Below are 27,635 nucleotides of genomic sequence, written 5' to 3' on the forward strand. Positions count from 1 at the left end.
GCACTCCAGCCTGGGCGACAAAGCAAGACTCCGTCTCAAAAAAAAAAAAAAAAAAGAATAGTTTGCCATTTGGAAGTAGTTTTTTAAAACAACATTCATATTAATTTAAGGAGCCTAACAGATTCCAGTGAATGTTACAATTCGCTATCGTAACATTATTCTAGTAAATATGTTGGAGAAGAACAGTTCTAGTGAATTAACTATGGTTTTGGAAGGCAGCTATGCTCACCATCACACCACCAACACAACTATGGTTTTATTTTATATTATTTATTTTATTTTTGAGACAGAGTCTCGCTCTATCACCCAGGCTGGAGTGGCACAATATCAGCTCACTGCAACCTCTGCCTCCTGGGTTCAAGGGATTCTCCTCCCTCAGCCTCCAAAGTAGCTGGGATTACAGGCATGCGCTTCCACACCTGGCTAATTTTTGTATTTTTAGCAGAGACGAGGTTTCAACATGTTGGCCAGGCTGGCCTCGAACGCCTGACCTCAGGTGATCTGCCCGCCTCAGCCTCCCAAAGTGCTAGATTACAGGTGTGAGGCACCGTGCCTGGTCACAACTATGGTTTTATAGTCAGCAAATGGCATTTAATAATGTGTTAGTATCAAACAAAACTGGGCAGCAACACAGACCAATGCACATTCTTCTTGGTGTGTCAGTAAGAACAAATACAGCAAATTAAAAATTGTCTGCTAGAAAATCAAAGATCACAGAGATGTTTGGATCAGTCCCCTCCTCTCTTCTGAGGATGAGACTCAAATCACAGGAAGAGAAGTTACTCAAGAATCCTCTGGAACAGCCCAAGTGCAGGTTCAACTCAGACACTACTACCAACATCAGTAACAGGATTTAAGGTTTTTTTTTTCTTTTTTAGAGACAGAATCTCACTATTTTGCCCAGACTAGCCTTGAACTCCTGGGCTCAGACAATCCTCCTGCCTCAACCTCTCAAGCAGCTGGGACTATAGATGCGTGCCACCATGCGCAGTAGTTACTGGATTTAAAACATCACTGTTAGTCTCAGTAAACTCTGGGCAGACTCTTCCTGAAGGAAGTGCTAAGAGAGGGCAGGAAGCTCACAGGCATCCCTAACAGCTTATTTCCTTTCCCTTAACATCTTGAGGAATTAGGCCTGGAGGAAGAGAACCATGTTGTATTTCTGTGACACTCAGCCAGCATCCATTTTATTGGGATAACAAAGGATTTGTTTAAAGAGCAGCAGTGCTTATGGCTTATAGCCCTGAAACACCAGATTGAGAAGAAATATCAACTTGACCCTACTTACAGGAGTTGTGCCGACGACGGAAACTTTTGGACTGACTCAAGGATTCCATGTGCCTGTCGACATAGCTCTTTGAGCACTGTTGCTGCTGGGGGGAAACGGCAACATCCTGGCTCTTCACATCTGTCCTCTTAGGGATATTCTGAGGGGCACTGCTGGAAGAGGCTGGCTTCTTGACCAACTTGCCTGTGCCATTCTGATTAATGCCCACTTGGCAGCCAACACCAGAGGGGCCTAATTCTGTTTGATGAAGGTCTCCAAAATGTTGGTTGTCTCCAGGTCCTGGTATCTCCAGAATTTTTAACTCCGTAATGTCACCTGCCCTGAAATACACAAAAAAGCCAAGTCTCAAAATTACAATAGTGGTAAGAATGATAAAACTGAGATCATTAGCAAACAGCTACCCCTTTGCAGGACTGCATTTTAATGAGTTATCAGAGGCTAGGAAAGGGGGCTGTGTGCTTAAGGGACGGGTCAGCCACCAACTATCCAACTGACACAATGCTGGCCTTTAAAAAGAGGCTATTGCTAACAATGAAACTGTATTAATCTTACATTCCCACAATGTTTAATAGCTTTTGTTCATTCATTCACTCCCTTACTCATTCAACAGGAGTATATAAAATACTTACTATGTGGTAAGCCCTGCGCTAGGAACTATTTTGATCTGGTATATAGAGATGAAAACCACTATGTGCCCACAGGAACTCAGTCTGGTCAGTGGAAAAGACAAGTACATATTCAATCAAAAGTGTTAAATGGGCTGGGCACCATGGCTCATGCCTATAATCCCAGCACTCTGGGAGGCCGAGGCAGGCCAATCACTTGAGGCCAGGAGTTCGAGACCAGCCTGGTCAACATGGCAAAACCCTGTCTCTACTAAACAGAAATGATTAGTCGGGTGTGGTCGTATGCACCTGCAATCCTAGCTACCCAGGAGGCTGAGGCATGAGAATCGTTTCGCCCTGGGAGGCAAAGGTTGCAGTGAGCAGAGATCGCACCACTGCACTCCAGCCTGGGCAACAAAGTGAGACTCTGTCTCAAAAAAAAAAAAAAAATTTTTTTTTTTACAGTGTTAAATGTTAGGACAGAGGTGTGCATAGGAGACTAGAGAGCCTAAAAGCAAAATATTTAAGTTAGTCTGGTGGAGATGAATGCAATACTTAAGCTAAATCTGGCCAGGGCAGGGGGAATGAGTGGCTAAGCAAAGAACAGCAGGGAGAAAGGCATCTCAGGTAGGGGCATAGAGACTGAGGAAATGTAGAAAATATGGCCCACGTGAGGAACTGCAAATGTTATGGTGATACTAAAGGGAAGGATGCTTGTGGAAGGCCATCAGGAAGTAAGGCTGCAGAGGTAGCCAAGGACCACATCATGATCACAATGGATTTTCCTGGTGGCTATGAGAAAAAACAAGAGGCAGTGGTACCAGTTAGGAGACCAAGCAAGCAGTAATACAAAGGGAGAAGGAATCAAGAGACATTTCGAATCCACACAATTTTGGCAACTGAACACGAGGATTAAAGAGAAAGAAGAGTTTATTATGACTCCTAAGTTTCTAACGTGGGGGAAAGGTGTTATTAGCCATAAATAATGGGTATGCCCTTGGAAAAATAAATCTACAGGAAAACATAATGAGATAAGCTCCGAAAATCTTGCATTTAAGATATCTTGTGGGATATCCAATGGAAATGACCAGCAGACAAGGTGTCTGTCTCATAATGGGACTAAATTAAAGATTTGAGGTCTTGGCCGGGCGCGGTGGCTCACACCTGTAATCCCAGCACTTTGGGAGGCCAAGAAGGGCAGATCACGAGGTCAGGAGATCGAGACCATCCTGGCCAACACGGTGAAACGTCATCTCTACTAAAAATACAAAAACAAAATTAGCCGGGCATGGTGGCGGGCACCTGTAGTCCCAGCTACTCGGGAGCCTGAGGCGGGAGAATGGGATTAACCCGGGAGATGGAGTTTGCAGTGAGCCAAGATCGTGCCACTGCACTACAGCCTGGGTGACAGAGTTGAGACTCCATCTAAAAAAAAAAAAAGATTTGAGGTCTCATTAATGTACAAGGTACACAAGAGATTGTCTAGAGAATAAAAGCTGAGAAAAGAAACAAAGATAGAACCATAATTCAATCTTAACAGGTGAGTAGAAGAAAAGGAACATAAAAAACAACAAAAAAAGTAAAGGAATGGAGGAATATGTGGAATACATGCAAAGAAAAACCAAACAGGTGACAGGGAAACTAAAGGAGAGTACTGTACTTTAAAAGATAGGGAGCATTTTATTTTTATTTATTTTTTTAGAGACAGGGTCTTGCTCTATCACCCAGGCTGGAGTGCAGTGCTGCTATCATGGCTCACTGCAGCCTCCAACTCCTAGGCTCAAGTGATCTTCCTGTCTCAGACGCAGGAGTAGCTGGGATTACAGGCACATGCCACCATGCCCAGCTAATTTTTAAAATTTTTATTTTGTAAAGATGAAGTCTCACTATGTTGACTAGCCAGTTTTGAAATCCTAGCCTCAAGTGATACTCCTGCCTTGGCCTCCCAAAGTGCTGGAATTACAGGCATAAGCCACTGCACCCATCAGGGAGCATTCAAATGAGATTGGGATTGGATACTGTCAGTGAATTTGGCCATTAAGTTATTTGTAACCTTGGCAAAAACTAATTCAGCAAGATGATAAAGTTAGAAAAAAAGATAATGGTAGGGTAAGGAGGTTCTAGAGAATGAAGCCACAAAAGATAGAGAAAGCAGACTATTTGGCTCTGACAAGGATTATGGGTTAAAGGGAAGGGAAATGACACAACAATACCTAGTGGCAAATGCAAGATCTAAGGGAGAGGGTTGTTTTTAATAAAGGGGAGGCCAAGGAATGAATATCAGAATGCAAAGAGGAAATAAACAGTATAGGCTGGGCATGGTGGTTCACACCTGAAATCCCAGCACTTTGGGAGGCCACGATGGGCAGATTACTTGAGGCCAGTAGTTCGAGACCAGCCTGGCCAACACAGTGAAACCCCATCTCTACTAAAAATACAAAAAGCGGCCATATGCCAAGAGAATACTAGCAATCTGACCTAGGTTCAAGCTCCACAGACCACCAGGTTGGATTCAGAAGAGTCAGTCAGGACACTCACCTGAAGGTGACTTCTGGAACAAGACACTTCACTCCATTATGGAAAGGCCGGGTGAGAGAAATGGTCTGGCTGACCTGATCCACAGCTGACACTCTTCCCTGATAGACACCCAAGCTATCTCCACAATTGATGGACACAATACTTCCCAGCCAATCTGTAGCCATGTTTCACACGTGAGACCACTGTGAAGAGAAGGAACTATTCAGTGTGCCTTGGTGAAAAGACAAACTTTTAATTAAACTCAGCAAATATATCAGGCTCTGTACCAAGTGTTGGTTAATAAAGCACATTCTATCACATTGCTAACTGAGGTAATAAATCTTAAAAAAATTAAATTTTTTTTTCAGGAGTATGCATATTAATAAATAATATTATTTAATACATATAAAGATCTTATAATTGCTTTAAAGCACATACATTGGATAAAGATATTTATTGTACATCAAATCACACAAACTATAATCTGTTTACATTGTATTTTAATAAATCTGCTGTCAAAACGCTTTCAAAGAGAATATGTTGCTGAGAAATAATATATTAAAAAAACAAATTACTGGTAATGCCACTCTTGCTGATGATAATAATAATATAATAATGATTAATAATAATAATAAATTCTGGATAGTTTTTTTTTTTTTTTTTTTTTTTTGAGACAGAGTTTCACTCTTGTTGCCCAGGCTGGAGTGCAATGGCACGAGGCAGGCAGATCACGAGGTCACAAGATTGAGACCATCCTGGCTAACATGGTGAAACCCCGTCTCTACTAAAATATACAAAAAATTGGCCAGGCGTGGTGGCAGGCGCCTGTAGTCCCAGCTACTCGGGAGGCTGAGGCAGGAGAATGGCGTCAACCCAGGAGGCGGAGGTTGCAGTGAGCCGAGATGGCGCCGCTGCACTCCAGCCTGGGCGACAGAGTGAGACTCTGTCTCAAAAAAAAAAAAATTTTAAAGCCAATTGAAGGTACTATAGAACACTAAACCTAACAACTACAGAATATATATCCTTTTCAAGTCTACACAGAATGTTCACGCATATATGCTGGGCTTTAAACAAGTATGAATAAATTTAAAAAGACAGATCACATAAAATATATTCTCTACCCACAACAGAATTAAATTTGAAATTGATAAAAACAGATATTTAGAATATTCCCAAATATTTAAAATTAAGCAAGACATTTCCAAATAACCTATGGGTAAAAGAAGAAATCAAAAGGGCAGTCAAAAAATAGTTCGAACTCAACGATAATGAAAACACAACATCAACTTTTGTATGACATGCTTAATACAGTGCGTAAAAGGGGGAATTTATAACTTTAAGTGCTTGTTAGGAAAGAAATGTCTAAAATCAATTGTCTAAGCTTCCATCCTAAGTATTAGTAAAAAAAGAACAGATTAACCTGATGTTAATAGAAAGGAAATCAAGAGCAGAAACGAATGAAACAAGAAACAACTAAGAAAAATAAAACAAAAATTAGCTCTTTGAAAATATTAATAAAGTTGGCAAACGCCTAATAAAGAAAAAAGATAAAACATACATTATTAATATCAGAAATGAACAAAGAGACATCATAGACATTAAAAAATAACCTTACACCAGTAAATTTGACAACTAGACAAAATGGGGAACTTCTTAGACAAAAGTTATCAAAACTGATAACAAGAAATAAAAAATCTGAGTAGCTGCATGTCTATTTTAAAAACTGAATTTATCAAGAGAATAAGACAAGACACAAATTAGGAGAAAATATTTGCAAAAGACATATTTGATAAAGGTCTGTTATCCATAACATACCAAGAACTCTTAAAACTCAACAATAAGAAAATGAACAACCTGATGAAAAAATGAGCAAGAGACCCGAAAGGATACTTCACCAAAGAAGACATGGACATGGCAGGCAAGCATATGAAAAGATGCTCTACATCATATCATCAGGGAATTAATGGAAATTAAAACAACAAGATGCCACTACACACCTGTCAGAATGGCCAAAATCCAAAACACTGACAACACCAAATGCTGACAAGGACGTGGGGCAACAAAAACCATCATTCATTGCTGACAGGAATGCAAAATGATGCAGCCACTTTGAGTATGCATTTTTCTTTTTTTTTTTGAGATGGAGTCTTACTCTGTCGCCCAGGCTGGAGTGTGGTGGCATAATCTCGGCTCACCGCAACCTCCACCTCCCGGGTTCAAGCAATTCTCCTGCCTCAGCCTCCTGAGTAGCTGGGATTACAGGCATGCACCACCATACCTGGCTAATTTTTGTATTTTTAGTAGAGACGGGGTTTCACCATGTTGGTCAGGCTAGTCTTGAACTCCTGACCTCATGATCCACCTGCCTCAGCCTCCCAAAATGCTGGGATTACAGGCGTGAGCCACCATGCCCAGACTTTTTTTTTTTTTTTGGAGACTGAGTCTCGCTCTATCTTTATCGCCCAGGCTGGAGTGCAGTGGTACAATCAATCTCAGCTCATTGCAGCCTCTGCCTCCCAGGTTCAAGCAATTCTCCTGCCTCAGCCTTCCACGTAGTTGGGACTACAGGCACGTGCCACCACATCCAGCTATTTTTTTTTTTTTTTTTTTTTTTTTTTTCAGTAGAGGGGTTTCACCAAGTTGCCCAGGCTGGTCTCGAACTCATGACCTCAAGTGATCTGCCTGCCTCGGCCTCCTAAGTGCTAGGTTTATAGGCATGAGCCACTGCGCCTAGCTTGCACATGCATATTAATAAGGTAGTTTCTCACAAAACTAAATATACCATCTGATCCAGCAATCACTCTCCTTGGTATTTACCCAGATGAACTGAAAACTTACATCCACCATAAATCTGCACGTGGATGTTTACAGCAGCTTTATTCAAAATTGCTCAAATTTGGAAGCAATCAAGACATCCTTCAGTAGGTGAATGGATGAATGAACTATGGCACACCCAGACAATGGAATATTATTCAGCACAAAAAAGAAATGAGCTATCAAGCCATGAAAAGACATGGAGGAAACTGAAAAGCACATTACTAACTGAAAGAAGCCAATGTGAAAAGGATACATACATACTATATGATTCCAGCTACAAGGTTTTCTGGAAAAGGCAAAACTATGGAGACAGTAAAAGGAGCAGTGGGCGCCAGTGGTTGGTGGGGTGGGGGTGGGAGGTGAACAGGCAGAACACAAGAGAATTTTTAGGGCAGTGAAACTATTCTGTTTGATACTATAATGGTAGATATGTGTCACTTCAAAACCCATAGAATGTACAACACCAAGAGTGAACCCTAATGTTAAATATGGACTCTGGATGACAATGAAGTGCCAGTGTAGGTTCATCAATTGTAACAAACACGACCGTGGTGTGGAATGTTGACAGCAGAGAGGGCTTACTGGGGGGCAACAGTGAGATATATGGGAACACTCTGTACTTTGGGCTCAATTTTTCCCTGAAACTAAAACTGCTCTAAAAAATAAAGTCTATTTAATAGAAAAAAAACAAATTGATTATGTAATTTAAAACCTTCCTACAAAGAAAAATCCAGGCCTAGATGGCTTTACTGGCTTTTTCTTTTTAACTAAGTCTGAACTAGACAGCTTTACTAGTTAATTTTATCAAACATTTTAGGAAAAAAAAAATGTCAATCTCATACAAACTTTTAGAAAACACAGGAGAATGAGGCTGGATGCAATGGCTCATGCCTGTAATCCCAGCACTTTGGGAGACTGAGGCAGGTGGATCACTTGAGATCAGCAGTTTGTGACCAGCCTGGCCAACACGGTGAAACCCTGCCTCTACTAAAAATACAAAAATTAGCCAGGCATGGTGGCACGTGCCTATAATCCCAGCTACTCAGGAGGCTGAGGCAGAAGAATCGCTTAAACTGGGGAGGTGGAGGTTGCAGTGAGCCAAGATCACACCACTGCACTACAGCTTGGGTGACAGAGCGAGACTCCATCTCAAAAAAAAAAAAAAAGGTTGGGCACAGCGGTTCACACCTGTAATCCCAGCGCTTTGGGAGGCTGAGGAGGGTAGATCACTTGAGTTCAGGAGTTCAAGACCAGCCTGGCCAACATGGTGAAACCCCATCCCTACTAAAAATACAAAAAAAAAAAAAAAAATTAGCCAGGTGTGGTGGTACATATCTGTAATCCCAGCTACTTGAGAGGCAGAGGCAGGAGAATGGCTTGAACCCAGGAGGGGAGGTTGCACTGAGCCAAGATTGCGCCACTGCACTCCAGCCCAGGTGACAGAGCACAAGACTCTGTCTCAAAAATAAAAATTAAAAAAAAGAAAGAAACATTTCCCAATTTGTTCAATGTAGCTAGTATAACTCTGACGTGAAAGCCTCCCCACAAAGGCTTTATAAGAAAAAGATCAACATCCTGCACAAATATAGACCAAAAACCCTCAACAAGATATTAACAAATCAAATCCAGCAATAAATTTTAAAAGTCTAATATATCACATATATTTAGGTCTCTACTCCTAGAATGCAAAATTGGTTTGATATTTTAAAAGTTGATCAATTTTAAATCATTTTAACAGAATGAGAAAATCATACAACTTTATCACATCAATACAGAACTATTATCTTGATACCAAGACCTGACAACAATAGTACAAAAACAAAACTACAGAATACTATCCCCCATGAATGTAAACATAAAATTCCTCATCGAAATATCACCCAACAATTCAACAATAATGATCCAGGCTCAGTGGCTCACACCTGTAATCCCAGCACTTTGGGAGGCCAAGGTGGGAGGATAGCTTGAGGCCAGGAGTTTGAAACCAGCCTGGGCAACACAGTGAGACTTTATTTCTACCAAAAAAAAAAAACAGGTGTAGTGGTGCATACCAGTAATCTCAGCTACTTGGGAGCCTGAGGCAGGAGGGGAGCTTGGGCCCATGAGTCAGTGGATGGAGTGAGCTATGATCACACCACTGCACTCCAGCCTGGGCAACAAAGTAAGACACCATCTCTAAAAATAAAAATAATAAACAAAACAATACACATAAAGAATTATACATCACACCCGGCCGGGTGTGGTGGCTCACGCCTGTAATCCCAGCACTTTGGTAGGCCAAGGTGGGCGGATCACGAGGTCAGGAGATCAAGACCATCTTAGCTAACATGGTGAAACCCTGTCTCTACTAAAAATACAAAAAATTAGCCAGGCGTGGTGGCGTGCACCTGTAGTCCCAGCTACTCGAGAGGCTGAGGCAGGAGAATGGTGTGAACCTAGGAGGTGGAACTTGCAGTGAGCCGCGATCACACGACTGCATTCCAGCCTAGGTGACAGAGTGAGACTCCATCTCAAAAAAAAAAAAAAAAAAAAAAAAAAATTATACACCACACTCAGGTGGAGTTTATTCCAAGGATGCAATGCTGACTCAAGATCAGAAAGCCAATCAATGTAATCTACCATATTAACAGGCTAAATAAGAAAAACACATGTTCATAGCAACTGACACAGAAATGCATTTGACAAAATTGAACACCCATTCATTCTTTTTTAAAAAAGCCTCTCAGAAAAAATGGGAATAGAGAGGAACTTCATCAATCTGGTAAAGGGATCTAAAAAGTCCCTACAGCTAACATTATACTAAATGGTGAAAGACTGAATGCTTTCCTTATAAGAACATGAACAAGGCAAAGATATCCACTATTACTCAACACAGCTCTAGAAGTTCTTGCAATAAAGCAAGAAACAGATAAAAAAGGCATACAGTTTGGAAAGGAAAAAACAATACCATTTGCAGATGACATAACTGTCTATGTAGAAATTCCCTGTAATCTACAAAAAGTCTTAGAACAAGTAAGTTCAGCAAGATTGTGGGATACAAGATAAACATACAAAAGCCAATCTTATTTCAGTATATCAGCAATGAACACATGGGCAATGAAATTTAAAATACAATACCATTTACAATTGCTCAAAAAATAAAGTACTAGGTGTAAATCTAAAAAAAAAAAAGGTACAGGATTTATATACTGAAAACTATGCAACACTGAGGAAAAAATCAAAATGCTAAATATAACAGATATAACATGTTCATGGATTAAAAGACTCAACAAAAAGTACATAAATTCTCCTCAAATTGGTATAATGGATCAATGTAATTCTTATCAAAATCTCAGCAAGATTTGTAGATATAGACAAGGTTATTCTAAAATTTACATGGAAAGGCAAAGAAACTAAAATAGTTAAATCAATATTTTTTTTGAGATGGAGAGTCACTTTGTCGCCCAGGCTGGAATGCAGTGGCGCAATCTCGGCTCACTGCAACCTCCACCTCCCGGGTTTAAGCAGTTTTCTGCTTCAGCCTCCCGAGTAGCTGGCATTATAGGCACCCACCACCACGCCCGGCTAATTTTTGTATTTTTAGTAGAGATGGGGTTTCACCATCTTGGCCAGCCTGGTCTTGAACTCCTGACCCCGTGATCTACCCACCTCGGCCTCCCAAAGTGCTGGATTACAGGCGTGAGCCACCACGCCTGACTGCTAAATCAATTTTTTATAAGAAAGTGGGAGCAATCAGTCTACCTGATTTCAAGATTTACACAATTATGATAATCAAGACTACGTAGTATTGGCAGAGGGACAGACATGTAAATCGATAAAATAGAAGGCAAAACCCAGAAACAGACTCACAAAAATATGCCCAACTGATTTTTGACAAAGTGCAAAAACAATTCAATGCAGGCAGCATAGTTTTTACAACAAATAGCGCTGGAGCAAATGTAAATCCATCAGCAAAAAAATGAACCTCAAACTAAGTTTCACACTTTATACAAAAATTTACTCAAAATGGATCATGAACTTAAATGTAAAACGTCAAACTCTAAAACTTTTAGAAAAAACATAAGAGAAACCCTGAAGATCTAGGGCTAGTCAAAGAGTTCTTACACTTGACACCAAAAGCACAATCCATAAAAAGAAAAGCTGGTCAACTAGACTTCTTGAAAATTAAAAATTTTTATTCCACAAAAAACAAGCCACAGACTGGGAGAAAATACTTGCAAACCACCTATCTGACAAAGACAAAGGAGTAGTATCTAGGAAATATACACCTTTCAAAATGGCTAAAATACAGTGATAACACCAAGTGCTAGTAAGAATGTGGAAAAAATGGATCACTCACACATTGCTAGTCCAAATATTGAATAGTACAGCCACTCTGGAAAACATCCTGGCAGGTTATTAAAAAAACTAAACATGCAATAATTAGCCAGGTGTGAGGCCAGGCGCGGTGGTTCACGCCTGTAATCCCAGCACTTTGGGAGGCCGAGGTGGGCAGATCACGAGGTCAGGAGATCAAGACCACCCTGGCTAACACGGTGAAACCCCATCTCTACTAAAAATACAAAAAATTAGCCAGGCACGGTGGCGGGTGCCTGTAGTCCCAGCTACTCGGGAGGCTGAGGCAGGAGAATGGTGTGAACCCAGGAAGCAGAGCTTGCAGTGAACCGAGATGGCGCCACTGCACTCCCACCTGGGCAAAAGAGCGAGACTCCATCTCAAAAAAAAAAAAAAAATTAGCCAGGTGTGGTGGCGCACACCTGTAATCCCAGCTACTTGAGTGGCTAAGGCATGAGAATCACATGAACCTGGGAGGCACAGGTTGCAGGGAGCCGTGATCACACCACTGCCCTCTAGCCTGAGCAACAGAGACTCTGTCTCAAAAAAAGAAAAAACCCAAGGCTAGGCACAATGGCTCACGCCTGTAATCTCAGCACTTTGAGAGGCCAAGGTGGGTGGATCACAACGTCAGGAGATCAAGACCATCCTGGCTAACACAGTGAAACCCCATCTCTACTAAAAATACAAAAAATTAGCCAGGCACGGTGGTGGGCGCCTGTAGTCCCAGCTACTCGGGAGGCTGAGGCAGGAGAATGGTGTGAACTGGGAAGGCGGAGCTTGCAGTGAGCAGAGATGGCGCCACTGCACTCCAGCCTGGGCAACAGAGCGAGACTCCGTCTCAAAAAAAAAAAAAAAAAAAAAAAAAAAACCAAAAAACTAAACATGCAACTAAAATATGACCCAGCAGTTGCACTTCTGGTCATTTATCCCAGAGAAAGGAATACCCAGGTTCACACAAAAACCTATACATGGGCTGGGTGCGGTGGCTTATGCCTGTAATCCCAGCACTTTGGGAGGCCGAGGCAGGTGGATCACCTGAGGTCGGGAGTTCGAGACCAGCCTGACTAGCATGGAGAAACCCCGTCTCTACTAAAAATACAAAATTAGCTGGGGGTGGTGGCACATGCCTGTAATCCCAGCTACTCGGGAGGCTGAGGCAGGAGAATCGCTTGAACCCGGGAGGCAGAGGTTGTGGTGAGCCCAGATCACGCCATTGCACTCCATTCTGGGCAACAAGAGTGAAACTCTGTCTCAAAAAAAAAAAAAAAAAAATATCCTGTACACAAGTGTTTATATCACATTTACTCAAAAAGCCACAAACTGGAAACAACCCAGATAACCTCAATGAATGAATAAACAAACAGTGGTACATCCATACCACGGGACAAAAAGTAAAAATGCCAACCCCAAGAGGTTGTGTTCTGTATGATTCCATTTATGTAACATTCTTGAAATGACAAAGCTATAGAAATGGAGAACAGGGCTGGGCACAGTGGCTGATGCCTGTAATCCCAGCACTTTGGGAGGCTGAGGAGGTTAGATCTCCTGAGGTCAGGAGTTCAAAACCAGCCTGGCCAACATGGCGAAGCCTCGTCTCTACCAAAAATACAAAAATTAGCCAGGCGTGGTGGCGAGCACCTATAGTCCCAGCTACTCGGGAGGCTGAGGCAGGAGAATCACTTGAACCCAGGAGGCGGAGGTCGGAGGTCGCAGTGAGCTGAGGTCAAGGTGGTGACAGTGTACTCCAGCCTGGGCAACAGAGTAGCAACATGGGGGACTCTTGTAGTAATGGAAATATTTTACATCTTGACCATATCAATGTCAATATCCTAGTAGTGATACTGTATTACAGTTTTGCAAGATGTTACCAACAGGGAAAACTGGGTAGGGCATAAGGAATCTCTCTGTATTATTTCTTACAATGGCATGTGACTCTACAACTATCTCAGAAGTTTAATTAAAAAAAAATCAGGCTGGGCGTGGTGGCTCACGCCTGTAATCCCAGCACTTTGGGAGGCCGAGGCGGGCGGATCACGAGGTCAGGAGATCAAGACCATCCTGGCTAACACGGTGAAAACCCGTCTCTACTAAAAATACAAAAAATTAGCCGGGCGCGGTGGCGGGCGCCTGTAGTCCCAGCTGCTCGGGAGGCTGAGGCAGGAGAATGGCGTGAACCCGGGAGGCGAAGCTTGCAGTGAGCCGAGATTGCGCCACTGCACTCCAGCCTGGGTGACAGAGCAAGACTCCATCTCAAAAAAAAAAAAAAAAAAAAAAAAAAATCAATGCCTTCCATCACATTAACAAAATAAGTGATGAAATCATGTATAATCATATCAATAAATGCAGAAAGATAACTGGACAAAATTTAACAATCATTCACTATATTTAAAAAGGGGAGGGAAAGCTGGCATCTACAAAACAATTACAGCTAACATGATACTTAATGGTGAAATAGGCCAGGCATAGTGGCTCACACCTGTAATCTCAGCACTTTCAGAGGCTGAGGTAGGAAGATCACCGAGCTCAGGAGTTTGAGGCTACAGTGAGCTATGATTGTACCACTGCACTCCAGCCTGGGCAGCAGAGCCAGACACTGTCTTTATTTTATATATTTTGGTTTTTTTGTTTCTGTTTTTGTTTTTTTTTTTTGGCTCACTGCAGCCTCCTGGGCTCCTGGGCTCAGGTGATACTCCTGCCTCAGCCTCCTGAGTAGCTGGGACTATAGGTGTGTGCTACCATGGCCAGCTAATTTTTTCTGTTTTGTAGAGACAGGGTCTCACTTTGCTGCCCAAGCTAGTCTTGACCTCACAGCTCAACTGATCCTCCCACCTCAACTTCCTGAGCAGCTGGGACTACAGGTCCACACCACCACACCCAGCTAATTTTTTTATTTTTTGTAAGACGGGTTTTGCCATGTTGCCCAGGTTTCCAACTCCTGAGTTCAAGCCATCCACCTACCTCGGCCTCCCAAAGTGCTAAGATTACAGGCATGAGCTACCATGCCCAGCTGAGACTTTGTCTTTAAAAAAAAAAAAAAAAAAAAAAAGGTGGGGTTGAAATAAATGCTTTCCCCAAATACTGAGGATGAGGCAAGGATGTCCACTCTCACCACTTGTACTTATATTCAACAACTGTAGGTCCTAGCCAGTGCAATAAGACAAGAAAAAGAAAAAAAAAACCCAGAAAGTTAAATAAATAATAAAGTTAAATAAGACAGTAAAACTGTCTTTATTTGCAATGACATAATTGACTGTTTATAGTCAATCCATAAAAAGTCCTACTAGAACTAATAAGGAAATTTAGCAAGGTCACAGGATATATGCTCGATGTAGAAAAAACAACCATAGCAGCAAACAACTGAAAATGAAATTTTAGGCCAGGCATGGTGGCTCATGCCTGTAATCCCAGCACTTTAGGAGGCCAAGGCTTCCCAAATTTTGCACAAGGTATTCCTAGAACACTTTCCCCAGCTCTATGAATGGTTAGTTCCATTCCGACATCTGCCTTTCCGACATCTGGTAAAACGTTACCATCTCAAAGAAGCCTTCCCTGTCTACCCAATCTAACGTGGCTACTCATCGTTATTCTCCAACACCTCAAATCCTGTTATGATCTCAAAATCAATCACTATATGAATTACCTTGTTTCTTCATATTGTGTGTGTTGGTCAGGCACGGTGGTTCATGCCTGTAATCTCAGCACTCTGGGAGGCTAAGGTGGGTGGATGGCTTGAGTCCAGGAGTTTGAGACCAGCCTAGGCAACATAGGGAGACCCCATCTCTGCAAAAAAATTTAAAAAACTAGCCAGGCTTGGTGGCACATGCCTGTAACACAAGCTACAGCTACGCGGAACGCTGAGACAGGAGGACTGCTTGAGCCCGGAAGGTCAAGGCTGCAATGATCACACCACTGCACCCCAGCCTAGATGACAGAGTGAGACCCTGTCTCAAAACAAAATATATATATACAGATAGATAGATAGTGTGTGTGTCATCCCACTAGAATAGGGCAAATGACATAGTCTTGTTCAGTCAATAAGAGTGCTTAGAGTGGAAGAAGTCAATGTATATTTAATCAATCAATGAATGAATTAGAAATAATAAACATGACAGAAGTTCCTCGAAATCTACAGTATCTACATGTTTATATCTAAATGTCTTGGCTCTTTTTGAAAATGGTTCTAAAAAGTACAGTATCCTTAAGCATACTCTATGCAAAATCCTATATAAGGTATGAAACCTAACACTTCCCCACTCACACAAGGAATTCAGGAAACAGCTAGCAGATGATAGCAGATGAATATAAATACACATGTTAAGCACAAAGTGAAACACTGGTTCAGTGTTTTTACATTAAAAAAAGAAATCAGCACTTGAAGCTGTTTTCAAATACTAATTTCAGACATAAAGGGGCAAAAAGGCATATAAAGCATCCCTCTGGTAAAAGAGTATGTCCCAACTGAGTGTGGTGGCTCACGTTTATAATTCCAGCAGTTTGGGATGCCAAGGCAGGTGGATCACACGAGGTCAGGAGTTCGAGACCAGCCTGACGAACATGATGAAACCCCGTATCTACTAAAAATACAAAAGTGGCCGGGTGCGGTGGCTTATGCCTGTAATCCCAGCACTTTGGAAGGCTGAGGCGGGTGGATCATAAGGTCAGGAGTTCGAGACCAGTCTGACCAATGAGGTGAAACCCTGTCTCTACTAAAAATACAAAAGTTAGCCAACTGTGGTGGCGTGTGCCTGTATTCCCAGTTACTCAGGAGGCTGAAGCAGGAAAATCGCTTGAACCCGGGAGGCGCAGGATGCAGTGGGCTGAGATCGTGCCATTGCACTCCAGCCTGGGCAACGAGAACAAGACTCGGTCTCAAACAACAACAAAAAAATTAGCCGGGCATGGTGGTGCATGCCTGTAATCCCAGCTACTTGGGAGGCTGAGGCAGGTGAGTCACTTGAAATTGGGAGGCGAAGGTTGCAGTAAGCAGAGATCACGCCATTGCACTCCAGCCTGGGCAACAAAAATGAGACTCCATCTCAAAAATTAAATAGGCCAGGCGCGGTGGCTCACGCCTGTATAATCCCAGCACTTTCGGAGGCTGAGGCAGGTGGATCACCTGAGGAGTTTGAGACCAGCCTGGCCAACATGGTGAAACCCCATCTCTACTAAAAACATAAAAATTAGCCAGCTGTGGTGGTGGGTGCCTGTAATCCCAGCTACTTAGGAGGCTGAGGTGGGAAAACCACTTGAACCCAAGAGGCAGAGGATACAGTGAACCGAAATTGTGCCACTGCACTCCAGCCTGCTAACAAGAGCAAGACTTTGTCTCAAAATAAATACATAAATGAAGGGAAAGGGGCAAAAAAGCATATAAAGCACTCCTCCAGGCCAGCTGCAGTGGCTCACGCCTATAATCCCAGCACTTTGGGAGGCCGAGGTGGACGGCATGGTGGCGCACACCTATAATCCCAGCTACTCAGGAGGCTGAGACAGGATAACTGCTTGAACCCAAGAGGTGGAGGTTGCAGTGAGCCCACACCGCACCACTGCACTGCAGCCTGGGCAACAGAGCAAGACTCCGTCTAGAAAAAAATAAAAAATAAAAAAAAATAAAGCACCCCTGGCTGGGTGCAGTGTCTAACAGTTGTAATTCCAGGAGTTTGGGAAGCCAAGGCAGGAGGATCACTTGAGTCCAGAAGTTCAAGACCAGGCTGGGCAACACAGTGAGACCCTGTCTCAAAAAAAAAAAAAAAAGAGTATGCCCCATCAGAAACACCAAGTCTGAAAGAGTCCAGCTCTAAGGATTAATCAAACTCTAGATAGTTCTCTAGTGATCTAACTGAGCCAGTGTCATAAAACTATGCGGACAGAACCGAAGATTAAAAGAACAATGAATTAGCAGGCTCATAAAAGGCTTTTTTTGTTACATTTTATTATAGAATGAAACGGAGCCTTGCTCTGTCACCCAGGCTAGAGTGCAGTGGCGCAACCTTGGCTCACTGCAACTTCTGCCTCCCAGGTTTAAGCGATTCTCCTGCCTCAGCCTCCTGAGTAGCTGGGACTACAGGCACCCGCCACCACGCCCAGCTAATTTTTGTATTTTTAGTAGAGATGGGGTTTCGCCATGTTGGCCAGACTGCTCTCGAACTCCTGACCTCTGGTGATACGATGGTAAAAAAGCACAAAATACACACATTTAAGGCTTCTTTTCCCTTCCTAATCAACCTTTGCCTAATGTCACAAGAGCATGAGTTTCCTTTCCTATCATTTATAATCCATCATAATTCTACTCAGATGCTTAGATGCAGAATAAAAAGCACAAGAAATTAACCAGGTATGAAAAGGCTTTTACTGTTTTATTTAACATATATCTTTAAGACACTGATGTTGTACATTCAAGTTTATATTACGGTAATAGTAACTGAATAGAATTTTTAATACTTTGAAAATGTGGATACTCGTTCATAAGTGTTCTTCTATGTAGTTAATATTAATAGAAACTTTTAAAAATGTAACCACTGAATGTGTAACAAACTTCCCTTTCCTCAGAAACTTCCCTTGGTAAAATACATTAATGTATTATTCAAAACTCCTCAAACAGGTTTATTCTATAAAGAAAATTGTTATTTACAGAAAACAGTAAATCTAAAACAAGTACAGTGCCCATCAACTGGGTTCCTAATCGGACTAGGGAAGGTTATAGAGCTAACACTTCCATGTCAAAAGATGTACAGGAGATACAGGAGCTACAAGGAACCAATCTTGTCTTTTATTTTCTACTTTTCTATCAAGGTATAACATATACAGTAAGTCAGTCTACACATTTTAAGTGTACACCTCCATGAAATTTTACATATCAATTCACCCATGTGACCACCACTCAAAACAAGACAGACTATTTCCAACACCTCAAAAGGCTCCATTGTGTCCTCCTACAGGTAGTTATTATTCTGACATCTATCATGAAGGATTATTTGAGCCTGATTTTGAGCTTCACATAAACAGAATCATAAAGGTTCTCTTTCAGAGTGTTTGTCTTCTTTTGCTCAAAAGTACATCTGTGAGGCCAGGCATAGTGGCTCATGCCTGTAATCCCAGCACTTTGGGAGGTGAGGGCGGGTGGATTACTTGAGGTCAAGAGTTCAAGACCAACCTAGCCAACATGGCAAAACCCTGTCTCTACTAAAAATACAAAAAATTAGCTGGGTGTGGTGGCACATGCCTGTAATCCCAGCTACTCAGGAGGCTGAGGCACAAGAATCGCTTGAACTGGGGAGGTGGAGGTTGCAGTGAGCCAAGATCCTGCTACTGCACTCCAGTATGGGTGACAGAGTGAGATGTTGTCTCAAAAAAAAAAAAAAAAAGTACATGTGTGAGATTCATCCCCACTGTGGCATGTATCAGAAGTTTATTCTTTCTCATAGCTGTGCTGTTTTCTGTAAGTATGCCTCAATGTATTTATCCATTCTACTGCTGATACACAGTTGGGTTATTTCTAGTTCTGACTTACTACAAATAACATTCTTATACTGTATATTTCTGCGATGGACAAATGCATCCATTTCTACTGGGCATATAACACAGGAAGTCATGTTATATTTATGACTTTATTAGGAACCGCCAGTTTTCCAAAGTGGTTGTACCATTTTGTATTACCATCTACATTTATACAACCCACCATACGTGAGTTCTTTCTGCTCCTCATCTTGCCAAAGCTTGGTACTATTGTTCTCTTCAACTTACTCATTCTGGTGGGGTGCAATAGTTTTGATATTTTCTTAAACATACTTCTTATTTACTCTTGCTTCATTGATACTGTTTTTCTCCCAATAAATTATTTCTAAAATTGTAATGACTATTGAATTCAGAAATGTTGTGAATTACTATTCAGTCAAGAACTTGCTACCAAAGTTCATTTAGTCTTATTTGTCTTCCTTCTGCCTCCATTTCTTTTTCTTTTTTTTTTTTTTTTTTTTTTTTGAGACGGAGTCGTGCTCTTTTGCCCAGGCTGGACTTCAGTGACACAATCTCGGCTCACTGCAAGCTCCACCTCCTGGGTTCACGCTATTCTCCTCCTCAGCCTCCCGAGTAGCTGGGACTACAGGCACCCACCACCATGCCCGGCTAATTTTTTGTATTTTTAGTAGAGACGGGGTTTCACCGTGTTAGCCAGGATGGTCTCGATCTCCTGACCTCATGATCCGCCCACCTTGGCCTCCCAAAGTGCTGGGATTACAGGGGTGAGCCACCGCGTCCGGCCCTGCCTCCATTTCTTAAACACCTCCAGGTAAGAACACTTTAATTCATTTACCACTTTGTTCTTATACAAATAAACAAGTTCCCAATTACAAATCTAGCTACTTTGGAATATCCTTCATCTCATTAATACATTACTACTTCTTGTGTAAGTTTGCTGACAGGATTTGATGTACAATAAAAAAAATACATCTTCCTTGTAAAGCCTATTCATGACAATAAATCCTTCAAACAATTCCACTTCTAAAAAAAAAACTAATTTTTCTGTGTAGTATTCAACAATGTTAAATACTTAAAAAAAATGCAATGTTTGTGCAGCTAGCTAACCAACACTTATTTTGCCAACTTGTTATTAAAATCTATCCTAACAATCTGTGTAGCTAGGTAGGGAGCCACAGATGTCACATAATCAAGATTTTCCAGATTACTTTTAATTACGGGACTATTTCGCTCAAATGCTGAACTATGAGGATTTCCAGACTACTGAATGCCAGATAAGTAATGGGACTTTATCATTATTCTGATGAGCCTTTGGATAACAAAGTCAGGTAGTGCTAAACACTCTTCCAGCTATTATATTACTAAGGCAGCTGCCCAAATGATCCATAAATTACAAATAAACAAGTTGCCAATTACAAATCTAGCTACCTCCATCTCTGTGCCACATCAGACAACTCACAGCATTCAGATCCAATGAACAACCCTTGGCCTGCTAACAACAATTATAATTAACAGCTGTGGATAAGTGAGTAGTTAGTTACAGATTTCTGAAAAACTAGGAATTGTTCCACACAACAGGAAAGGTGTTTGTTGAATCAAAATCTTGGGAATGGCAGAGATCTTAAAAGAAAATATGCAACCCAGCATGATGGCTCAGGCCCTACATCCCAGCACTTTGGGAGGCTGAGGCAGGAGGATCACTTGAGGCCAGGAGTTTCAGAGCAGCCTGGACAACATAGCAAGACTGTTTCCACCCCCACCCCCACCCCACCTCAGAAAAAGAAATCTAGCACAATCCCATATCTAAATCCAGTACTAAACCCATATCTTCCATAAAAGGCAGCACAGTGAAAAGAGAATAAAATTCTGAAATGATGCTGGGTGTGGTGGCTCATGCCTCAGGTGGCTAGTGTTTGCAATCCTAGCACTGTGGGAGGCCAAGGAGGGCTGACCGCCACTTAAGCCTAGGAGTTCAAAGCCAGCCTGGGCAACATGGCAAAACTCTGTCTCTAGAAAAAATACAAAAAATTAGTCAGAAGTGGTGGGAGGCTGAGGTTGCAGTGAGCCAAGATTGCACCACTGCACTCCAGTCTGGGTGGCAGAGCAAGACCCTGTCTCAAAAAAAAAAAAAAAAAGAAAAAAATGAAATCAGACATCACAGCCCCTGGTTCACTTCTGTACTTCCTTACTAACCAGCACTATGACCTGGGCAAATTACTCAATCTGGGTCTCAACTGCCTCATCTGTAGGGAATTATGCCAATCATACCCCTGTATCAAAGAACCACTATATGAATTATTTTAAGATACTATATGGATTATTTTAAGACTAAATGAGATAATCCATATAGTGTCTACAACATAAAAAATTTTAGTTCAAATGTCTCCTTTTGCCAGAAAGAATACAGGTCACATAGGGAACTTAAGTTCTCACCCAAACAAAATTACAAAAATACATAAATTCCCTCTACAACATCTTGGAAATCAAGTCCTGGTCTTTAAACTGGAATACACATGTCCCTAGTGGGTACACAAAGATATGTAAGCAAGGGAATCAACTTCCACGATACTCTCATAAACCTGATTTGTGTGGATAACTGGATGATCAATTTTAAATTTTCAGGCATAAAATTTATTACTTTAGGATGAGTAGGAAAACTACAGCCCTAAACTAGACCTGGTCTGCTACCAATAAAGTTTTATTGGAACACAACTACACACAAATACTTGCATATTATCTACAGCTGTTTTCTGGTTTTTGGGGGGTTTTTTTGAGACAGAGTCTTACTCTGTCGCCCAGGCTGGAGTGCACCGGAGCGATCTCGGCTCACTGCAACCTCCACCTCCCGGGTTCAAGCGATTCTCCTGCCTCAGCCTCCCAAGTAGCTGGGACTACAGGTGCCTGCCCCCACTCCCAGCTAACTTTTGTATTTTTAGTAGAGACCGGGTCCTGCCTCAGCCTCCCGAATAGCTGGGACTACAGGCACCCACCACCACACCCAGCTAAATTTTTTTTTTTTTTTTTTTGAGATGTTGTCTCACTCTGTCGCCCAGGCTGGAGTGCAGTGGTGCAATCTCGGCTCACTGCAAGCTCCACCTCCCAGGTTCACGCCATTCTCCTGCCTCAGCCTACCGAGTAGTTGGGGCTACAGGTGCCTGCCACCACGCCCAGCTAAATTTTTTTGTATTTTTTAGTAGAGGCGGGGTTTCACTGTGTTAGCCAGGATGGTCTCGATCTCCTGACCTCGTGAACCGCCTGCCTCAGCCTCCCAAAGTGCTGGGATTACAGGTGTGAGCCACCACGCCCAGCCACATATTGTCTATGGCTGTTTTCTCACTACAGTGAGAGTTGACCAGTAATCACAGATACCATGTGGCCCATAAAGCCTTTCATCCGGCCTTTTGCAGAAAGTTAACTTTTGCTTTAGGATAAAATTCTGTGGGAAAAGTGGAATGGATACAAGTTCAAAAAGAAAAAGGAAAAATATGTAATGGACAAACTCCCAAAATGATAAAAATGACCAAAACTAACTCAACTAACTATATTGAGAAATTGAATTAGTAAAATCTTTCCAGAGAGAAAAATCCAGGCCCATAGGACTTCACTGGTAAATTCTATGAAACACGTAAGAAATAATACCAATCCTACACAAACTATTTCAGAAAACAGAGGAGGAAGGAACACTTCCCAATTCATTTTATGAGCTCGTAATTACTCTGCTACTAAGGCCAAAGATGACATAAAAAAAAGGAAACCTCAGACCAATATCCATCATGAACATAGTCACAAAAATTAACAAAATGTTAGCAAATTGAATCCATCTATATGTAAAAAGTAGTAGATACATGACTAAGCGGGGTTCATTTCACAAATGCAAGATGGGCTTAACATCTGAAAATCAAGTAATGTAATAAGCTATGTTATATATTTCTTACAGTCTTTGTTTCAAAAGTTTAGTTGTATGTTTTTGAAACATCAAATTGATATTGTATTTAGGTAATTTTATATTTATTTTTAAGAAGTCAATATTTACTTGTCAGAAATTACATCCTAAACTATTTAAAATTAAATACTTACACTATTTAAATCTACGATGAGAAGTTTCAGGTGCCAACGTAAAAGTATATAAGATCTAACAGATTCCACAGTCTTTTAGATATTCTCAAGAAGAAATGTTTTAAGACCAGTGACCCAGCCTATACCTGAAAGCCTGAAATGACAAGGAGAAAAATAATCATTCATGCCAAAGCAACACCACCATATCTTCAGACTTTTGACTTCTGCCCATAAATTTACTCTTAGCACATCTAGATCTAAACCTAATATTCCAGGTACAAGCCTACCAGTGATGCTACCTTTCTCATTCTAGATTTTGCATTTTCCTAATACAATATACTAATGCAGGTCACATCAGTTCTTCTCACAGCCTTCCTAACCACACCACTGATTGGTGATTAAAACATCAAATCTTTTTATTATAGAACTCCTGTGGGGTCACATCTCCACCCTCCCCCAATAGGTAGAGTTGATTTTTTTTTGGACCCAAGCGCAACTTCTCACATTTATACATGCTTCTTTCATTTCATTAAACAGCACTGAGCAAATATATTGAGATCTTTTCCCATTCTGGCAATCACCAACCAAATGACTCTTTACTTCATAAAGGCACCAAATCCAATAAGCAAACCTTCTAGATAAGGTCTCAAACACATAAAGTGTATAAAGAAAGTGATGAAACCCCAGTTCAGATCACCAGAATTCCAGCTGTAAGTAGTGTCGCCTGGCCAACATGGTGAAACCCCATCTCTACTGAAAATACAAAAATTAGCCATGTGTGGTGGTGCATGCCTGTAATCCCAGGTACTTGGAAGGCTGAGAGGAGAATCGCCTGAACCAGGAGGCAGAGGTTACAGTGAGCAGAGATTGCACCACTGCACTCCGTCCAACCTGGGCAATGGAGTGAGACTCTATCTCAAAAAAAAAAAAGAACTTCATAAATGCCTTGCTAAAATTCTGACACACTATCATTATGGTCACTACACTCCTTTGAGACACAATTTGGATGTCCTGTCCTGTTGTTCTGGCTGAATTTAGGAAACTCTAGTAAGCCCTTCTCTGGATAAGAAAAGAAAAATTATACATCTTCCATTTTGTATTAATTACAGAATCTCACAAATGGCAAGGATTTTAAACATTTTCTAATGTTGTTTTTCTTAGAGACAGAGTCTTGCTATGTTGCCCAGGCTGGCCTTAAGCAATCCTCCCACCACTGCACTTGGCCCTAGTCTAATATTTTTCTTTTCTTTTTGAGACGGAGTTTAGCTCTTGTTGCCCAGGCTGGAGTGCAGTAGCACTACCTTGGCTCACTGCAACCTCTCCCTCCCGGGTTCAAGCGTTTCTCCTGCCTCAGCCTCCCAAATAGCTGGGATTACAGGCACCCACCACCACACCCGGCTAAGTTTTGTATTTTTAGTACAGACAGGGTTTCACCACGTTGGCCAGACTGGTCTCCAACTCCTGACCTCAGGTGATCCACCCGCCTCAGCGTCCCAAAGTGCTGGGATTACTGGTATGAGCCACAGTGCCCAGCCTTAGTATTTTTCAAACTATATGTCATGACCTATTAGGGGTCAGACTCAATTTAGTGAGTTGCAACCAATTTTTTTTTAGAGTGCATCTTCTGTAGAAAGAGTAAGTAAACTTTTCATTGGGGTGTGTGTGTGTGTGCAGGGGCACAATAAGTCATGATGTAAAATATATCTAACTGTGGGTCACAGGTCAAAAATTTTGAGACACTTTTCTAGCCCCACAGCCCTATGCCAAGGAGGCTCTACCAAGAAATTGGTAATAAACAAAAAGTCATGTTTTTACAACCATTTTTACATCATACAGAGAAACTAGCTAAGAGGATTTGGTGCTCAGTACACGTAATGTGCCATTCATTAAAAAAAAAAAAAATGATTAGGATCCATCTGGGTGTCCAGCTGAAATTCTAAACTGCTTGGAGATAGCCATTTCTGTTTTGGTGGGGTGAAGACCTGTATTTGAGACAGCAGATTGAAATCGGTTTGGTCTGTGGCGAAGGAAGAGAAGAAAAACCATTCTGGGTCGCGAGTTCCTCATCTGTAACCACAGCAGAAGACTGTTGGCTTGGTCAGTCGATTTTCAACTAATCTCCCAATTGAAGAGTTAGGCGAAGCAATTGCTATTGGGAGATTAATTGAAAATCAACTGACCAAGCCAACAAGGGCTATGCCTCCCACAAACCAAAACACTTTAAACACTCAACAAGTCAAGTATGGATAAATACAATCAATATCACACAAAGAGTACTGAAAAGAACCACAGATTTGCATCAAAGGCAGAAATGAATCCAGGGATAACTTCCTGAGATTCGGAAGATGTGACCTGGTAGGTATAAATTTCTCAGGCATCCTCTTTTTCTACCCTCCAGTTCACCTCTGTCCTCAAGCTATCAGTCATGCATGTGGCACTGGCGTTCTTCTCTGCCACCGTATCTCATTATGCAAAGGGAAACTGAGGCACGAAGAACAGAGTGAGTGAGCCAAGGAACTGCAGCAGCCAACAAGGCTGGACTAAGGGCCCAAGCAGCTAATGCCTCACTCCTCACACAATCCCCATACTATTTAGAATCCTGCAGTCCTCAGCCTTCCACCTCAAACCAAACTCCTGGGGCCGCTCGTAGTATCTGGTCCCCTGCGCACCCGATGAAGCCCCCAGCTCTTGCCTGCCTGCCTCTATAAAGGTCTACGAGGCCTGGAACTCTGAAGCCTAAAGCAACCCCGGCAGCCCCCTCCCACGAGCGTCCACAAACCAGTAGCCTCCCTTCGCTCCCACCTCCTCGCCGACGGGCCTGGAGCTCCTCCGCACACCACACCAAGCCGACCACGCAACCCCAGAGGACCCACAGAATTCTCCTCTCCACGCCCACCCCCACAGCTTCGGCCTTCACCACCGCCGCCGCCGCCGCCGCCGGAAGCGCCCCCACGTCTCCACGCCACCACCGTGAGGTCACTTCCGGCGCGACACCTTGGAATCCAGGGTAGGCAATTGAGGGGCGTGGCACCCGGGAAATTTAAGAGGTTGGAAGAACGTCTCTTCTGCCTTATAGAATTGCGCTTGGGTAGCCATTTTGCGTTCCACGCTTACTAATGTCCTATGGCGTCTTGGCTGGAATCGGGGCTCTACCCACGACTTCCCAGCCTCGATACCCGGGCCCCCCTCTTGCAGGCTCGATGAAAAGCACCCGCTTCCCCTCCTGTTCCCCCAGCGCCAATCGCAGAGCTGGAGCGGAGGACTTTCAGGGAGGCCTGGTGACGTGACACCTCCTCCGTGCTAAACCGCAGCTGTGGGACTCAATAAGTGGGACAACCCCCTGATGGATTAAAGAAAACAAGATATTCCTGCCGTGGTCGATCTTCAAAGCGTATCAGCTTCAGCCCATTTGGGGGTTAGAATCAGCCAGTCCGTGCTTGACTGCTCTCCCTTCCCCCATACTCAGTACACAGGAAAGTGCCGCTCTTCTGCCCTTGGCATTTTAGAGTCTTGATTTGTGGGGAGAGGGGAAAGCATGCGTTTAGGGCCAAGACAGTGTAATGAGGAATATTGCACAGCCTTGAAGCCTGACACCTGGTTTGGGAACCACTACTTGGGCGAATAGCATAGAGTAGGGTAGCAGTTCCAAACCTAGCTCTACAAAATCAGTTGAAGAACTTTGTAAAATTTACACTTTCTGGAGGACTACTTCACCTCTCCCCCTCCATCACCAGAGATTCCCTAGGTCAGAAGGGGTCCTTGTCTTTTAAAATTACTGTTAATGAACACTTCTAGAGCAGTTTTTGGTTCAGGGCAAAATTGAACAGAAAGTACAGAGTTCCCATATATCCCCTGTACACACAGGCACATACACAACTTGTCCCCTTACGGACATCTTGTGCTACAGTGGTACATTTGGTAACAATTGATGACCCAACTTTGACACATCATTATCACCCAGAGTCCATGGTTTACATTAGAGTTTACTCTTGGTGTTGCACATTCTGTGGGTTTTGACAAATATATAATGACATGTATCCACCATTATGGTATCATACACGATAGTTTCACTACCCTGAAAATCCTCTGTCCTCTGCCTATTCATCATTCTCAGTCTCCTAACCACTGGCAACCACTGCTCCTTTTACTGTCTCCATAGTTTTGCCTTTTCCAGAATCCCATATAGTTGGAATCATACTGTATGCAGCCTTTTCACATCGGTTTCTTTCACTTATGCTCTTAAAGTTCTTCCATGTCTTTTCACGGCTTGATAGCTCATTTCTTTTTTGTGCTGAATAATAATGTTCCATCGTCTGGATGTGCTGCGGTTTATCCATTCACCTACTGAAAGACATCTTGGTGGCTTCTAAGTTTGGGTAATTATGAATAAAGCCGCTATACATCATGTGCAGATTTTTGTGTAGACATGCGTTTTCAATTCATCTGGGTAAATACCAAGGAGTGCAACTGCTGGATTGGATAGTATATTTAGTTTTGGGAGAAACTACCAAACTGTCTTTCAAAGTGGCTGCATCATT

At 42.3% G+C, this 27,635-nt stretch overlaps 1 protein-coding gene across 3 annotated transcripts in view; it reads right to left on the minus strand.

The window, feature by feature from the left end:
- Positions 1–26,069, minus strand: part of EDC3 (enhancer of mRNA decapping 3) — a 67,346-nt gene extending 41,277 nt beyond the window's left edge. The window contains exons 1-4 of one of the 3 annotated variants that reach the window (XM_030814764.1): positions 25,900–26,026; positions 23,119–23,251; positions 4,432–4,613; positions 1,289–1,608 (exon numbers count right to left, since the gene is read on the minus strand). In XM_030814764.1, the coding sequence (XP_030670624.1) occupies positions 1,289–1,608; positions 4,432–4,595 (484 nt within the window). In that variant the 5' untranslated portion in view covers positions 4,596–4,613; positions 23,119–23,251; positions 25,900–26,026. Of the gene's footprint in view, positions 1–1,288; positions 1,609–4,431; positions 4,614–15,205; positions 15,232–23,118; positions 23,252–25,899 lie in introns of those variants that run through there. The other 2 variants (XM_030814763.1, XM_030814765.1) reach the window with 2 other exon arrangements.
- Positions 26,070–27,635: the final 1,566 nt, after the last annotated feature.

The sequence above is a fragment of the Nomascus leucogenys genome, chromosome 6 (genome assembly GCF_006542625.1).
Source record: "Nomascus leucogenys isolate Asia chromosome 6, Asia_NLE_v1, whole genome shotgun sequence".
Classification (NCBI taxonomy): Eukaryota; Metazoa; Chordata; class Mammalia; order Primates; family Hylobatidae; genus Nomascus; species Nomascus leucogenys.